The sequence below is a fragment of the Eurypyga helias genome, unplaced genomic scaffold (assembly GCF_000690775.1).
Source record: "Eurypyga helias isolate BGI_N326 unplaced genomic scaffold, ASM69077v1 scaffold4310, whole genome shotgun sequence".
Classification (NCBI taxonomy): Eukaryota; Metazoa; Chordata; class Aves; order Eurypygiformes; family Eurypygidae; genus Eurypyga; species Eurypyga helias.
The window spans coordinates 74,091-91,425 of NW_010227467.1; the positions used below are offsets into that span (position 1 = coordinate 74,091).

General features: G+C 47.2%; 1 protein-coding gene across 1 annotated transcript in view; it reads left to right on the forward strand.

The window, feature by feature from the left end:
- The window catches only part of LOC104513025 (membrane-associated phosphatidylinositol transfer protein 2-like), a gene marked incomplete at its 3' end in the record, with an annotated part of 33,397 nt that extends 17,766 nt beyond the window's left edge, over nt 1-15,631 (forward strand). Inside the window, exons 4-8 of the mRNA XM_010156246.1 lie at nt 793-1,026; nt 8,152-8,475; nt 11,087-11,182; nt 14,592-14,696; nt 15,561-15,631. Coding sequence (XP_010154548.1) covers nt 793-1,026; nt 8,152-8,475; nt 11,087-11,182; nt 14,592-14,696; nt 15,561-15,631 — 830 coding nt within the window. The remainder of the gene's footprint in view (nt 1-792; nt 1,027-8,151; nt 8,476-11,086; nt 11,183-14,591; nt 14,697-15,560) is intronic.
- Nucleotides 15,632-17,335: the final 1,704 nt, after the last annotated feature.

Genomic DNA, 17,335 nt, shown 5'->3' on the forward strand with positions numbered 1-17,335 from the left:
TTTTCCTTGAGTGTTACTTGATTTAAACTTGTGTTTTGAGCTTCGGTTTGACTGTCCTCGTTGCCAGCCTATCTGATCAGGCTTTCAGTACTAACAAATGGGCTCGAGTCGTGCTGCCTCGCTGAGAAGTGTTAGAAGAGCTGTTGTTTCTTGGGAAGTGTGATCCTGCCCTTCACTCCAAACCTGAGATGCTTCTGCTGAGCTCTGGGGTGGGGGTTGCAGATCTTTAAAATACGTTCATTCACATCGCAGTTTCCGCTTTGCCGTTGTTGAAGTGTTAATTAGGACCCAAGTTAAACTTTCTGCCTTCCATAGTACATCTGGTGTAACAGTAGCCTGTGAGAAGTTGCCATAACCTCACTTGGTGAACTCCAAAGATAATCAGTGGATAGAGTCTACAGCAGTCCTGGGAAGGGGCAGGGGTATTTAACTGTCTGAGACGAGACAGAGCTGTAGCACTGTGAGTGATATTAGAAAAGATGAAATGTGCCAGAGACCTTTGTGGAGCTGGAAAGTGGGCAGATCTGCCCGAGTGCTGCGGATCTGCAGTCGCCGTGGGCAAAACCGTCTATTTGGAGCAAAGCCTCTTAGCTGGAACTGGGCCTACTAGTTCCTCTGGCAGAGCTGACCACTGCCCAGCAGTGATGTATAAACAGTTGAAGTATCAGTTGTTTTAAATTGCTGTAATGCTTCTGGTACTGACTAAACCAGAAATAACTCCCGAAAACTAGTTATTTTCTTCTTTTGTTCAGAAAAAGGAAATGTCTAACTGTTTCCATTCTCTTTCTGTAGATCCTATTGATATTGTTAAAGATCCAATCCCTCCACATGAATACAAAGCTGAGGAGGATCCAAAGCTGTATAAATCAGTGAAGACCAAAAGAGGCCCTCTCTCAGAAGACTGGATTCAAGAGTACAAGAACAACCCTGGGAAATACCCCATCATGTGTGCATATAAACTGTGTAAAGTCGAGTTCAGATACTGGGGGATGCAGTCGAAAATCGAGCGGTTTATCCATGATGTTGGTGAGCATTTACAGTAAATGTACATTTACTTGCAAAGTTCGCTCCTTAATGTTGTTTCTGAACCGAAACACAAAGGTGAGGTGTGTACAGTGTATTGTAACCCAAGATGTGTCTGTGAAGAGATTCTCAGATCTGATTACTCTTTTGCAGAGCTGTGGGTTAGATCAGAAAAAAATCGCATTATTCTATCGATTGTAATCGTGGAATGTATGAGTTCAAACCACGTGTAGCCTCTGAGAGGGTTTCAAGTCCTGCATTGAGTAGGCAGGATCTTGCATTCTCTCTCTTTTTCAGATAAGGACTCATTTGCTAAACTTTGCCAGATCATTTTCAAAATCTGCCAGTTTTTTTTCCTGTGAACAAAACCCTCAAGGACTGCTCAAAGAAATAAGCCTCACTTCTGAGTCCTAAGTGGTTCCAGAAAACCACTTCCTGGAGCATCCCGTTTCTCCCTGCCACGTGGCAGGGCTGCTGGGTCCCTTTGGGGCCTCTTCCCCCAGCTGCAGAGTTCAGGGCTCCCCAGCCCACCGTGCTATAACCCACCGTGGCTCATTGACAGTTCTCAGTTGCGAGTAAATGTGCTGCTTTGATTGATGCATCATTCGTGGGTCAATGCTTTTCAGGAGGTATTGTTTGTGTAGGAGCTAAGTGGAGACAGTGGTGGCAATGTTGGCAGTAAATTGTTCTTTGCAGAAAATCCATAACACAACTGATACAGTGTCTGAGCCTTGCCACAAGAGACAGGATCTGTGGCCAGGTGGAAAAACTCAAGAATGTTTTAAAGAAGCGTTCCCATCTCAAAACAGTGCAGAGCTATGGCTGTCCTCTGGCAAAGAAAAGGCCAAAGAAAGGCTATGTAAAGGATGCTGCCTGCTTTCTGTGCACAGTAAACCCTCCTGCGTGACCTCTGTGGCTGTCCTTTCTGTATGCAAAGCTTCTCTGAAGTGCCTGATGCTAGCCTAAGTAATTTATTTGGTAGCTCTTTTCAGTCATATTGTGCTCCCGAGAGCTAATGTGGAAAACTCCGATAGAGCAGCGGAGAATAGCGTGCACCGCTCTCTGAACAGTCACAGGTGGCTTTCTTAAGGCTCCTTTGGTTTTACTTTACCCCCAGATGGAAGTTTCTGCCTGCTCTAGGCTGTATTGCAGGAGGCTCTCTGCAATCAGCTCCCTTGGCGTTTCGGTGACATGGGTTAATTCAGTGTGTACTGCAAAACACGGGGGCAGAATAACAACTCCATTGTATCTGTTAAATGAAAAAGAAACATGTGACTCTTCCACTTGTTCAGAGGTGTTTGGCATAGATTAAACTGTGGTCCCTTAGAAAGGTTTCTTTTGTGTTTCATGAAAGATTGCCTGCCATTTTCCTCTTGATTGAGGCTTTGCAGAGAGCGGAGCCAGCTCATTGTCTGCCTTTCAAAAGCCTTTCCACTCTGTTATAATGATGGCAAATACAATTTTCCAAAGTGGTTAAGACGCATAAAATCAGAAAAGTCTTTAAGGCAAGATGAAGTTGAGTGAAAAGTGAAAGCAAAAGCTTTGGGTACCTCCAGCAGATGTGTAGCCTTCCCTTGCCAGGGGGTAGCCATGGGGAAGCTGTTAGTGACTGGGAAAGGTGCTGTAGCACGTGTACCAAAGACAGCAGGACGTAAGGATGTTTAAGTTGGAAAGATGTGGGCTACAACGTGACTGATCAGGCTTAATTGCTGATCCCAGTTTTGGTGTTTCAACTGGTGACCGAAAGCAGATGGAGACCCTTGTGCGTTGTGCAACCGATGCTGGACCAAGCTCTCGGGTGTGAGATGTTCTTGTGGGCCAGCCCCTCCTTGGCATTTCTCTGCTGGTTCCTCTGTTCCCAGCTCCTGAAAATTTGTTTCTGGGGGGAGGTTAGTCCACACGGTGCAGAGTTGTCAAGCCAGCAAGAAAACGGAGGCAGAAACCAGGAGCGGGATCCAAACTCTGCCCAAGGCGGGGAGCAGTACTTAGTGGTGCAACCTAAAATTAGAGAATGGGTTGAAAGAAGAACACGTCTGAGTTAAGTGATGGATGGATTGTGATATGTAGAAAGGCTACTGGGCGCAGGGGGAGTAACTCTGGGGGCTGGTGTTGAAACGTTCTCAGTCCTACCAAGTGCAACAGCCATTTTTTCTGATGACTAATTGGGCAGTTACTCAGTGCTTTGACAGCCTGAAACACAGACTAAAATTGTGGGCTATTAGTCTACTTGGCTGTAATATTTGTATGCTTTTTTACTCCTTTCCCATAGAATTTAAGACTAATTGGACTGGCACTGCATAATGTTCTGCTCCCACTTGCTTCCTAATGGTGCACGTGGGCTATGATTCTTTTGTTGTTAAACAAGTGTGTTGACTGTGTATGGGTTATTGATTACACACCATGGCAGAGTGCGTTCCCGTCCCCGTAACTGCACCTTTGTCTAAGCCACTACATCCTAGGCTGAATATCCCCAGATTGGTGCGCAGTGGTGAAGTGGAAGTGGGTTTTCGAAAACTCTTTGGCAGAACTTTGGCTTCACTGAAGCACTCAGAAAGAAAGTCCATCCGGAATGGCACTGCCCGTGGGGGCCTGCAGGTAGTTTTTCCTTGGGAGAGGTCTGAGCAAGGGGAGGTAGGGAAGGAAGCAGATGTAACTGCGGGTTGCCTTTGGTCAGATACATTCAGGCAACCTGCACTGTACTGACCGGGTTATGGGATCTGGTTTGACTGTCAAGGAAATTGTGTTGCACGGGGAAAATGAGGTATCCTTCATCTGCCGCCAGGAAATTGTGAGGGTGCACTGTAAAATGCTTTGGGATGTTGCTGCTAGATACACAGTTGACGGGCATCCGAAGAATTGCTTTGTATGGATAGTTGAGGGGGGAATTGGGCAGGATTTGGTGGTGGGTTGTTTTGATTTGTTTTGGAGCTTTTTTGCATTGAGTTATTGTTAGGTTTACTGTTCTTACTTCACGTCGAAAACCAAACCCAGCACTGTAGACAAAAGCTTTTAAATTCAGCTGAAGAGTGCTCTCTGTCTTGGCTCGTCTCATGGTCATTCACACTTCCTTCTGTGAGACTAAGCTGAACACCACAATCTGCAAGCGAAGCGTTTACAGGAGTCAGCATCTCATGGATTCAACCAGACTCTGAGTTGTTGAGGTGGTGAGCTGAAAGGCAAGTGATTTAAATGTTTGCACTCTGCTAGACTCTTCGCAGATGATCTTTCTGCACAGCGCAGTGGGAAATGTTATAATTCAATCAACGCGACGATGACGGGTACTACTGAACTCAGTCTGCCTGCGCGCATTTGGGCATGTGGTGGATTTTTAAACAGGAGCGTTGCGTGCTCTATAGAAATAATAGTCTTATTAACTACTGATATTACTGAAATCAGTTGGCACCTGCATCCTTATAAAAAAACCTGTTCCTATGATTTCTGATTGACTCCAGTGTGTAACTTGCCTGCTGAGACTGCAGTTATCCCCTGATTCTGGGAAAGAAGGCTCCAATGAGCAGGGTGCATGCTGAGTGGAGGGGAAAACCTGCTCTAAAATCCTCCCTGACTCTCCTGTGCCACTCGGTTCTCTCCTCACACTGGAGACTCTCCTTGCGAGACCATCTCCTACCCCGCAGTTCTTCCACACTGCCCCTACCACAGCACAGCTGGTGGCGGGGGCGTGCAGGAGTGTTGCATTGCCCGGAGAATCGCCTCCCCTGGGCTTCCTGCATTCTGTCCGACCTGGAATGATGTGACCGGTGGGATGCTGTACCCAGCCTGTCCTCCCCAGCTCCCGCTACCCGGAGACAGCACGCCACAGGCTTGCAGGGCAAACTGCTAGATGGGCTGCAGCCGGCCGTGAGGTGAGGCTCAGAGCACAGTGTGTGGGCTTGAGTGCAGGACAGGGCCTTCTCGGGCTGAGCTGGAGACTTTGCACCTCCTCTCCTGCCAGAGAGGAAAATGAAAGCGAACGGGACCACGGTTGCCTTCAGCACTATCCTGATGGGCATCTCTGGCCTGCTAAAAAGAGAATTTTTCCCAATTACAATCTTTTCTGGGTCCGAGCTGTCCCCTCCTTTTCACTTTTCAAATAAAAAGCTTATTTTTTCTCTTAACATTTTGATAAAAAACGGTTTAAGACTTGATTTTTTGCATTGCATGAGGAGGGAAGCAGTGTCCAGACTGGCGAGGTCAGTCATTTGTAGCTGGATCTTGAATCCCTATAGTTGCATGGGGCCACTCGGTGTGTCCTCTGGGTCCTGCTGCCTGGTGGAAGGCTTCAGCGCTGCCAGCTGAAAATTAGTTCAGTGGTACACTCACTGCTCTGCACTGAGGGACTGCTCAAGTTTTCCATCCCTAGCAACAAAGATTATTTTTTTTCGAGCCATGACTTTTATTTTTCAATTCCTTTTGTACCTGGACAGCCTCATTCTCTTCCAGGTTTCCTGCCTGCGTTTAAGAGAAATGCAGCATCGCTGACACATCCCAGGCGAAGGCCAGAGGCTAGAAAAATAATCTCAGTCTTTTTGATTTCATCACTGATCTGGAGCGATAGAGGCACAACAGCCGTGAAGGCCGGTAACGCCATCCTGTTTTCAGAAGACCAAGGCTTTAAGGAAGGGGAATCTGGGATGTCTAATCAAAGGGATGTGAGCCGTGCTGATGGGGAGGTCTGTGGGCTGGGAGGAAGCAATACAGGCAATTTTTGTGATCGAAGAGATTAAGTGAAAGAAGGCAGAGGGGAACTTAAGGAGACTGGTTTTTACCCCCAAGTGTGTTTCATGTTCCCTGTGATGTTAGTCCCTTAAAACGAAGTTACGTCGTCCTTGGCATCTGCGCCTTTACGCAGAGAATTGCCGAGCAGTTGGTGCATTGGTACATCAAGGCTGGATCCAGGAGCATGAGCGGAGGCTGCAGCCCCCTGGAACGGAGGGAGGCCTTGGGATGAGAGTGAGGGGACCGTTTGCTCCTGTGTCTGATCACGGTCTGTGATCAAGGTGTTTAAAGCAACATTGTGGATGTGCAAGTCCAAAGGATGGTTGTGGTGTTGGGGACTGAGTTACAGACAGGGAAACATTTTCTTGACTTTCAGTGTGGATGTCATGGGAGTTTAATCTTCATCCTTAAGCTCTGCTGATTGTCAATCATAACGGGAGGTGAAGAGGCTAAAATATTCTCTTGTAGTTCTGCAAAAAGTAATCTGGTGAGGGAAATAACGCTGCATCTCCACTAAGGTCGAACAGAATTGAGTTTCTGGGGCCCCTTGTTCTGCCCCCAGAAGGTCACAGTCTGTTGGCTCAGACTTGCGTCTCCTGTGCGGAGCTCTGTCTGAAAGTCAGGCAGAGAAATGCTTAAAATATTGATAGATTTAATCTTAGTGTGTAAATGAAGTTCAGGTTGAGCTGGTCTGTCGCATTAGCTACTGATCTCCGTGGTTATTTCCTCCTGATCGGTTGACTTGTGTTGGCTGGTGGCATTAAGAACTAACCAAAGCGCAGAGCAGAAAGTGAAGTGCCCAGGCCTGGAAGGAAGTAACTATCTAAAAATTGGCTTTTTGTGTGATTAAAAAAAAAAATAAAAAGGAAAAAAGTGATTGCTGAAAACAAAAGGGATATTTAGGCAGAAGATCACAGAACCGTGGCAGTAGTGAGATCTAAGAGTTTCTGTGCAGCGGTGAAGCAAACGTTGCTGGAAGCACCTTAGAAGCAGTCTGCGGTGGGACTGTCCAGCTTTGGCCGTGCTCCTGGGGGTGGAGGGTGGCTGAGGAGGGCTGTCTTTACCCTTGGTGGTGCTCAGAGAGCTCGATCTGCAGCTCCCCAAACCTCAGTGATTGTAAGGTAGCCTGCTGATGGCTCTGTCTTGCAGTAGCAGCGGTGGTGGTGTGGCCTTTGGCCAGGGTCTGCGTTAGGGCGAGGGGATGGCTGCCCTGCCTGCCGGCTTTTTGACACAGTACATTTCTGCTCCAGGCTTTGTGGATCCATAATCCCACTGACAGCAAATCCCACTGCTGCTTTTGGCGTGTCCTTCAACCCGTCCCTGCCTCAGTCTCCCAGTAATTAAAGGGGGCACAGTAGTCACTGATTGATTTTGTTCTTTTTTTCCCAGAAGGGCTCCTGAGGATTTGTTTGTCCGTATTTATAGAAGCCTTTAAAAGCACCATTACTGCTGTGTGCTCCCATTGGTAATATACAGCAGTGTGGAGCTTTGACCTGTCATGAGCTTTTAAGCAATAATATGGGTTGAATCCTGAGTGACTATACTGTTTTAAAAGTCTTGGTGCTATGATGAAGGTAGCCAACAAGTTTAAGTCCTGGAGGAAAGTTTCTGTTGCCTGGTCAGGAGCATTGTGTGTTGCTATTGAGACAGTTCTTCCTTTCAGATATGTGCTATGTTGAAATATTTTAAATTGGCTTTACCCACTTCATTTTTTTTCTCATGCAGCAGAAGACAGATGGTGGCTGCAAAATAAAGCATCTTCATTCCTTCCCTTACTTTGCTTCCCATCCCATCATCTCAGAAGCTTGTTTTTGTGATGCTGTTTCGCTGACAGATAGAAACCAGGTGCAGAAACCAGGTTTCCAAGGAAAGGAGAGATTTTTAGTCTTAGCACTACTGATGTGGATGTGCTTTTGTCATGTAACAGTTGTGGTGGGCTGTGCAGTGTTCATGAAGGGACTACCTGAAACCCTCCTGGGTTAAAAAAAAAAGGCTTTTTTTTGGTTGATGTTGGCTTTTTTCTGTTTTTCTTCACTTCGAAGGCTGGATCCAAATATTACAACTTCCTAGAACTTCAGAGGAGTTGCAATTGTGGTCTGTTCCCAGCTTCTCCTTGGTGGAGAAGTCACAGAACAAAGTCCTGAATCCAGAATTAGGAAATACCTTCCCAAGCTAAAAGCAGTTGCAGAAAACTGGCTAATGTGACAGTGCCTAGTTGGTTAGCAAGAGTGGAGGAGATAAAGTACCTGAGGTGACCAATTTGCCATCCTGACACTGGCTGTATGAAGGTCTTTTACTGCAGCTTACAGCATTGTGTTTTGATGGCACTCTAGTAGCCTGGAGGTTTTGGGGAAGGGAACAAGGATTCCTGCAGTCCTGTAGCATCGGTGACTGGGGCGTTCTCGTTTGCAGGCTTGCGGAAGGTCATGGTCCGTGCCCATCGGCAGGCTTGGTGCTGGCAGGATGAGTGGTATGGGCTCACCATAGAGGATATCCGGCAGCTGGAGAAGGAGGCACAGTTGATGCTGGCTCAGAAGATGGCCCAGTTCTGCAGTGAAAATGATACGGAGCAGCACGGGGTCAAAGATGCTCCAGGTGAGAAGGACGTTGAAGCCAGCGCAGTTTCCCCTGTCGACACAGAGGATGCTGCTGGTAACAGTGAAACAGCCTCTGGGAGATCGCTCACCAAGCAGTGGTCCACCTCTTCCAAGTCCTCACGATCTTCAAAGAGAGGAGGTAAGATGCTGCTGATGCCCTGCTCTTCTGAACTGGGAGGGAGATTGGGCTTTTGGGAGGTATGACCCTGTCTCCTTGTGGCTGGCACCTTTGGGACAATGAATCCTTCTAACTCTGAGGTCTTCTCTACTGATGTTGCAGGCTCAGACTCCTCAGGTGACCTGTTATGGGTTTGGGAATGTTTCTAGTCATCCCATTACTGTGACTCAGTGGCACGTGGCAGAATTCTTGCCAATCTCAAAAGCAGAGGAGCTATGGAAGAACAGCAGAAGAGTAGGCAGCAGCTGGCTAGCAGCACTGGGTCTCCGGAGAGGACAGACAGCGGCGCAGAGAGTTAGTCCTTGTGACCCAGGAGCTGTGCTCCTTGGCTGGGTTTCTGGGCTACTACCTGCCATTCACTTACGAAGTGGGTGTTGGGCTCTGTGGGTGCTGCAGTGTAGCTCTTGGAGAAACAGCCCCATCAGCTACTGAGGAGATTAGGGCAGGTACCCCCAGAAAAGTGGGTGTGGGCTGCTGCCTTCCACCGGTGATGTGCCTTCTGCTGTCCTAAACTTCCCTTCCTCGGGCCGTTCCATGCAAAGGGGTGAATCCCCAGCGAGCTTCAGACAGAAGGCTTGAACCCTCAGCGGTTCCCTTTCCGTTGAGCCAGGTGCAGCGGATAGCAGGGTAATATCGAGGGGGCAGAAACATCCCGATTTTTCTGAAAACCCCAAGGGGCAGCATGTCTTGCATGATGGTGGAAGGGGACATGTAGGTGCATGAAGCTTCTCCACCTCACGTGCTCTAGATACGGAGTCGAGTCTCCGTTTCTATTTACCAGCATCGCTGGTTTCCTCACGGGGTAAGAGCTGAGCAGTGGTTTTACCTTGCGATGACTCACCAGAGTGAGCCCCAGGGAAGAATCTACCAAATGCTTCATAAGGCATCGTATAAAGATAAAAATGCTGGCTACTTGGCTTGCGCCAGGATTTTATTGTGACATGCTCATCCCTCGTTATGCTCTTTGTTATGCACCCCGTCTTCCACCGACACCTTCATTGGAAGCTGTAGTTTTTAGACCTCTTAGGATTTCACTGGTAGGTTTTCACTGGTAGCAAAGCATGAATTTCTTTTAAACTGCAAAATGTCTCAGCTTTGACCAGGAAAAGTAATGAAAGAAATGAATTGTGATGTGCTGGGAAGTACGTCATGCAGATATTTTAATCCTTCTTGCTGGCAGCATATTAACATATGGAAGCAAGGAGGGCTGTCTTGACTTTCCGCTACCTCCAGCTGGAAGAAAAGCAACGCCTTTCCCCCAAAAGATCTCAGTCCTTTCTATCCCATCCGAGCGAGACCTCTGGTGACAGCAGGACCCTTGTCGCCATCCCATATGTTATTATATGCTCTATTTTTAGCAACTATTATGCGAGTGCCTTGACGTCACTCCGGCGTGAATTAGCACTGCTCTGCCAACCCTCCTCGCTTGCTGCTCCCAAAGGGGTGGGCGGTGGGGTACATGGGGGCTGCCGAGCCAGCGCTGAGCCGCAATTAGATGACTCTGCGCAGGGTCTCCATCTCTTTCCATGTGACAACCGGGTAGCAAGATGAGAAGAATTTGACTTACAGATTTAACGCTGTTACAACAATAGCGTGAAACAGCTCGTGCAGCTGTCACAGTAACCAGAGCCTTTCCGTGCCTTTGAATATGCTAAACGAGAATTTGTCAGTCTCCTCAGGTTTTTGCTGCGTTAGGGTAGGTGGCTGCTGCAGGCGCTTTGTGTGTACTGTGTGACACGCAGGAGCCATCTGAAAGAGGGGAGAAACCCTCCTGCCATCCTCCCCCCTTCAGCAGACGGCTGTTCTGGAACAGGTTCAGCCAAGAGGAGCTCAGGCTGGAGCATTGCTAAATGATATCTGCAAGACAAGAAGGAAAAAAGCCGTAATATGTTTATGTTTAGTGCAGGGAACTCGGGAGAGGAAAACGAAGGGGAGCGGGTAGGTGGGAGAAGAGGAGGGCACACGTGAGCCAAAAGGACCGTTGGGTTTCCTCCTCGCTCGGTCAGGACAGCCGCTCCGACAGCTCCCTGTGAAGCAGTTGGGAGAGCATGTTGTTTAAATCATTCAAGTTTAAAGTTTAAATAGATGTCTAATCCAATTTGTGTGGAAGCAATTTCCTTCCAGAAAACAGATTATTTCTATCCAGGCTGCTCTGCTTAGCTACCCGCCCGAAAGTTGGCGAAGCAGCGGCGTGGTTTGTGTGCTGACGAGAGGCACGAAGAAAGCTTCCAATCAGCCTGCTTCCTTCCTAATTGCAAACTTCAAAACCCAGCTGATTTTGCACGTCCTCCTAACAATTATAAATAGCTGCCATTCAGCATAGCATAGGAGTGATACAAACAGCTTGCTTTCATGTAGCATCTTGCAGGCAGGTTCGAACAACAGTAAACAAACGGGATCTGTAAAGTGGTACACTGACATCACACCAGCATCACCGGGGTTTGGGGGTTTTAGTATTGCAGCAGCAAATTTTCATAGAGAACACACGACTCTTCCTCCAGCAAAGATCATGTTGGGAACTCTCCGTTTTGTCGCTGTAGCATCTTGCATAAGGCTTTTTTGTTTTTTCCAGCAAGTCCCTCACGCCATAGTATCTCCGAGTGGAGGATGCAGAGCATTGCCAGAGATTCAGACGACAGCTCAGATGATGAATTCTTTGATGCACATGGTATGTGGAGCCTAAATCACCATCGTTTGTTTCCTGACGTGGTGGGGTAAGAGAACGGAAGGCGTGAGGGTGGGGGGCGAGCGGGGAAGGAAGCGAGACGACTTTTGCTTTGTTTGAAGTCTGCTCCTTTCTAACCAAGGTACGTGCAGCATCGGTGCAGCTTCTTCAAGCATCCCTGGCATCACCCAGCAGACTCCTACATTTAACATAGCATCGTTTCAGATTCAGTGGGATCTATTTGAAGGGTTCTTGAGCACTCGTAACCTTCAGAGCTGTATTTTATTTGATGCAAATGAGCGTGGGTAAAATTCAGCAATGCTAACTGGACTGTGGGTGTGTCCTAATGATTCTGATCCAGTTATGACTGATTGTTTTTCTAATTTAGTTTTTAATCAGTAGGAGATACGATTGATTGTCTTGTCTGGGCCGGAAGAGACCCAGGTTTGCCTTTATTAACTCCTTATTCTCCCATTCCAAGAAACACAATAGTGAATGCAACAAGGTATTTCAGGTGCCAGAATTAATCAGTCTTGGTTCCAGAATTCTCAAAGTAATTTTGACTCTCCGTATGAGGAGAAAGCTGTGCTATTTTTCTCTCTATGCATGGGTGTGTGAAGCAGCTTTGTTCCACTGCACTCATTTTAATATATTGTACTTAATGCGTCTTTAAGCCTGAAAGGCTCCGTCTCTGCCGACAACAGATGGACCCTTCCCTCGGCTTGTAATGCTAATCTAAGTGAGACGCGCGACGTACGCTGCTGAAGTTAGTGACCTTTCTGCGCAACGCAGTTGTCAGAAGATGACGCCCCAGTTTTGTAAAGCAGAATTTCACTGATGTTCAGCTACAAATCAGTCTCAAAAAGCTGATAGTATCGTGTTCCAGAAGAGCTCTCGCGTCAAGTATTTAGGCATGCAGCTCAAATTCTGGGGTAGAAGAGGGCATGCTATTGAAGTAGCAGCTTAAATGGCTGGGAAGCGTGTAAGTCAGGATGAGCATATCCCTTGCCTGGAAGAAGGAGGGCCAGCTTAGTTGAAGTGTCTCTGTTAATTTATGTAGCATCGTCAAAAACTGTGTAAGGGGTTTATTGTAGCAATACACATACAAGAAAAGAGGAGTGAGTCATCGAAGCGGCATCATTACTATCCACCCTCTTTTATACCTTTTTAATTACTCAGTAATAAAAATGAGACAGAGATGGCTCTGCCTGGGAGCCAGGCCCACAGGGAGTCCCTGACCTGCTCCTAACGGGAAGGAGGGTTAACAAAAATGAGACCTGTGCCACAGTTGGTGTCAGCATCTCTGCAATACTTGCAGTGCTTGGAGGAGCTTGCTAACAGAAAAAGCAGCTCCTCTTCTGCTAGCATGCAGCGTGTCTCCATTTACGTACAGATCGTCCTCTGCGATCCGCACAGTTGGGTTCGAAAAGTCTGCCTGGTCGGATGGGATTTTGGCTTAGGAGTTGAAGCCTTGGTGCATGTGCTGTTTGACACAGCCCTCTCTTCGGGAGGGACCTCTCGTTGCCCCTTGGCCTGCAGATGCCGTGTCCCAGCTCCAGGTCTGTGAGCAGGGATGAAGCTCCACTTGCAGCTCATCCTGCCGGGAAGGCTTGCAGGGTCAGTACCATGGGAACTGGCACAGATCAGGATGTGGTGCTTCCCCTCCACACACACATTTCCTCTCGGTGCAGTGGGCGTAACCTGAGCAGGAGAAGGCTTCTTGTTGCGGGCTTCCCACTCATCCTCATTCCCTGGCATGCTCTGGTAAAGATAGTGACAAATACAGTAATATCTAATATCTATCCTGTAATAAATGCTAATAACGGGAGTAATATCCCATTCAGTGATCACTTGAGCAGCAATAAGGGCTGTAATTAAACCTCTCAAGGAAATAAGTTTAATATTTAGATTAAGTTGCTGGAGGAGCTTTGAGTGCAATCTTCCTCTTAATTCCCTGCCAGCATGTGTGTTGCATGCTTGTGGTTTCCACTTGCTCTGAGCAGGTAGCTCGGCACTCCCTGGTGCAGGGAAATGGGGATTTACTCAATTTTTTTCCATAGCTGAAAAAGGAAATGGCATGCTGATGCAAAGTTTCCAGGTCACTCTCTTCTTATGGTCAAAGTGCAAAAAGAAACTCCTAAAAATAATTGGTCTTTGCTTGGATCTGCACTTAGTCCCCTTCATATATCTTTTTTTTTTTTTTTTAACTACTGCTCAGATTTGCTGAAAAGTTGTTCAGGCTCAGGCTGAGAGCAAGCCTCCCGTGGGGGAAGTCCACATGTAGAATCCTGTAGGTTGGAAGAGACCTTGGAGATCACCAAGTCCAACTGTTAGTGCTGGATAGTGTACCCCAGGCCAGCAGGCATGGGGAGTGTGGGGTATCCAGCGGGGGGCACTGGAATGAATTCTTCCTGTGCTCTGGCTGCTGATGGCCTGTTCGGTGATGCCTCCTCAGGGCTCAGCTGCTTGTTTTCCTGTGGATGCACCAGCAAAGCCCGTGGGCAGGCAAGTCTGGACCCCTGCCTAGTCAGGCTTTCGCTGCCATGAATTATGGGCACAAGCACAAGCCTGCTTTTCCATGTTGCCTGCCTTTCTCCCCTAACCTGGCACAGCTCCTCCAATAGCTGCTCCAGAGCTAGGCTATTTATTTTACATTCTGGAGTTACATTCATAGTTACTACTATGGTTTGTTTTTTTTTATAGAGCCTTTATATGCTGCTTCCTTTTATATGCCACTTCCAGGTAGATAACATTTTTGGGACCCTTACTCTTTATCAGCTGTAGTTGAAATGAGCCAGGGGATTCAGATGATGCTGAGGTAGGAGGGAAATGGCAGACACGTGCCCTCGGTGTGATCAAACAAGTCTCATCTCCGAAGGAAATCAGGCTAAAGATAGCCCAGGGAGTTCATGTTTCCTTTAATACCCATGCCTTTTGAGGTATTTGGTCCTTTAACAACAGTGAATCTTGCCACTGCTTCCCCCAAAGGCCTCCTGCAGCTTTCAGACAGGTCTGGGAGGATCCCAGTAGCAAATGCTGTATTTTGTTCTCTCCTGTACTGGAGCATACTGGTTGCTTTAGCATCATCAGAATGTATGGCAAGAAAAGGTCAGACTTGGTACCGGAAATGGTAGCATTGAGAATCCACGTTATTTTTTCCACACCTTAGGAATTTTGTTTGTTTAAAAAAAATGCAACTAAAAAATTTTGTTTAACTTTTCAAAAGGTATTTTGGTTTCTAGATAAGAAAAGCTGGTAAAGTGCCCTGTTTTGTTATGACTTAAGCTATCCAAATGTTTATAAGATTACATAGACTTACGGGGCCTTACTTTGATTTAAAATTCTGTTCTGTGCTCTTGTCTGTGTACATATTTGTGTGTGTGTGACTCTCCAAAAAATCTGTTTTTTAAAGAGGACTTGTCTGACAATGAGGAAATGTTCCCGAAAGAAATAACCAAATGGAGTTCCAATGATCTGATGGATAAAATTGAAACCCCCGAATGCGATGATGTCCAGGGTAATTTTTTTTTAAGTAAAAACTGCATGTGGTATTTTAGAGCGTTTCTGGGTAATTGTTACAGCCACATTCTGAAAAGTAAAACTCGTTATCCTCATCTCACAAAAGGAGAAGCTGAGACAGAGCATAAAAATGACTTCCCAGTGCTGCCGAAAGAGAATTGCCCAGTGGGAGCTGGGATGGCTCTTGATTCTTTTATTTTCCGCGTTGGTGAGGCTCCTTTGTGCGACAGCCAGGGTCCTCTCCTATAATGATGAAATATTCCAGCTCTGTCTTGAATGACTTGAATTTCTCTTGATTCTTCCTTCCTCTTGCTCCATCCTTTGCTCTTGTCTGTATCTGTCTCAGATTTATTTTCTGCTCATTATTTTGAAAGGAAATTAGTTCCTCAGCCAGATCGATCCATGTAGCAGCGTGGTGGAAGATGACACGTAGGTTTTCTGGTGCAAAGTCGGTGTGTGTAGGCACAGGCGTATGAACACATCGCATCTCTGCTCCCCAGCATAGTTCAAGCAATTCCTTTTATTTTCCTACAAACCAATCATTTCTGACAGTTGTGCAGGGATTTCCCATTGTTGCCATCCTTGATAAAGCGATGGTACTGGATCGCTGTAGTGAGGGAAGAGCTCACTGTTGTCTTTAGCACTTATCAGGATGATGAGAAATTGCTGGAAAATGAGGGACTCAGCGTTGCCCAGGCTTCTCCGGTGGCAGGAGGCGGGAGGGGGAGGGCAATTTGATGAAATAATTAAGGAGATGTGAGGCAGAAGATGCTGAGAGGCATTGGCACAGTGTCTTTATGAAGGAGTGTCTTAGCCAAACAGCATCTCGCAGCGCTGACGTTTGAAACCTCTGTGCTTCCAGGTGACCTGTATCACGAGACATCAGCAGAGTACCATGTGGGCTCCAGCGTGGAGAGGCTCAGCATCATTGAAGTGAGTGCTTCGGTTTCTCCTACCGAGATCCTTCGTTGCTGGAACATGTCCCTGTGGGGTAAATGGGGTAAACGGCTGTGAGCAGTGTGTTGTCTTCGTGTGTCATTCGGAGCCACACTGGCATGCTGTGTACTTCAGGGCTAGGTTTAAGGGATTCTCTCAGCAGTCTTTCAAACATCAAAGAGGAAATGCTCTGTAGTTTACAGGCAGTGTCAGGTGTCCAGCTAGAAAAAAAAAAAAATACTAACCCCGTGGGGATAACTGCAGCCTGAGGCACTGCTGGGCAGAGCATCCTGCTAGTGCCCAGTGAGCAAGTGCTGGTGTGGGAGCAGGAGTTGCTGCTGCACCAAGGTGCAGGCTGCGGTGGTCCAGGTGACACAGTTTGGCCCTAGCCCCGCTCTTTAGAGCTGCTCAGGGTCTTGTTTGGAAACCAGTTAGAACATAGCCTGTAGCAGTGCTCTGGACAAAATAATAAATAATAATCCCCCCCAGCTTTCTACACTTGAACATATACAGGCTTTTGCAGTGCAGTGTCACAGTTGGACAGGGCATCTTGGAGTGGCTCTACTCATCCCACCCTAAACGCATCTGCCTGTGCTGCAGAGATGATGTAGCTGCTTGCAGAATGCCTGTGGAACTGCTAAGTTATGTCGTGGTCTATTAAAGACCGTGAGCGTGGTTTTGGTATTACTCTATGTGCCAGGCTGTACATTCCTGGTTTGGCTTTTTGGTAACAGACTGCTTGCTCAAGGGCCATGGGGAGAGTGGGTGGCTGGGGACAGGAATGGCTCTAGTCACCTCAGGATGAGCAAGTCACACGCCTAAGATTTCTCTCAGAGCTCAAGGTGGGGTGGAGAACTTGTCTTATTCAGAGGGCTGTACCAGCTCAACCCTCTCCCGTTTCTGCCTTTGTTTTAGAAAAAGAACAGACCTCAAAGTGAGGTGAAAAGGACAGTTACTTGTAGTTGTTCACAGTCTGCTAAAATAGGATGACATTCCTAGCCACCATTGCCGTGATTTTCAGGTTAAGAGCCTCCATCACCAAAAGGTAGTTCAGGAATCAGGTGCTTTAAAAGACTCCAGATCTTGAAGTTTGAAATAGCCACCTCCACCCCTAAACTAATGAGCAGTCGCCTGCTGTTCCCCACTTCCTCCAAGAGCAAAGGTTAATGAACGGGAAGGGGAGGGTGCCTCCAGATGACTGCTAATAAAATTTTGGATGACCTGAGCTTGGTGACTCATGTTGTTCTCTGCATCAGCACGTAAAACATTTGTCTGAAAGCAGAAGGGGTGCCGAGATGCTGCAAGACCTCCTCCCATCCCTCCAGCCAGGCAAAAGTTTGCTTTGCCAGTGCTGTAAACTGGAATCAGAGAAGGTTTGCAGAGCAGGCATTAATACACTGTAATGGTACTAAATAATTAAAGGCCGTTGTTATGCAGGAGGTCTGGAAAATCTGTATTACAGGCTTGGATGTGAATTTTAAGACTCCTGGTGGGCTGTATATTAAGACATGCTTTAACATTATCTGGTAAAAACGCAAGCTAGTTGTGAGGTTGCTGATGTGTGCCTGGGCTTTCCTCCCACCAGCACGTTTGTCAGGGACTCGATCACTGCTCAGAGGGCAACAGGTGACTGAAGAAGCTAAAACTAGAAGAATTTGCCAAATGGAAAATACTGCTGCCCCCTCCCAACCCCACCCCACC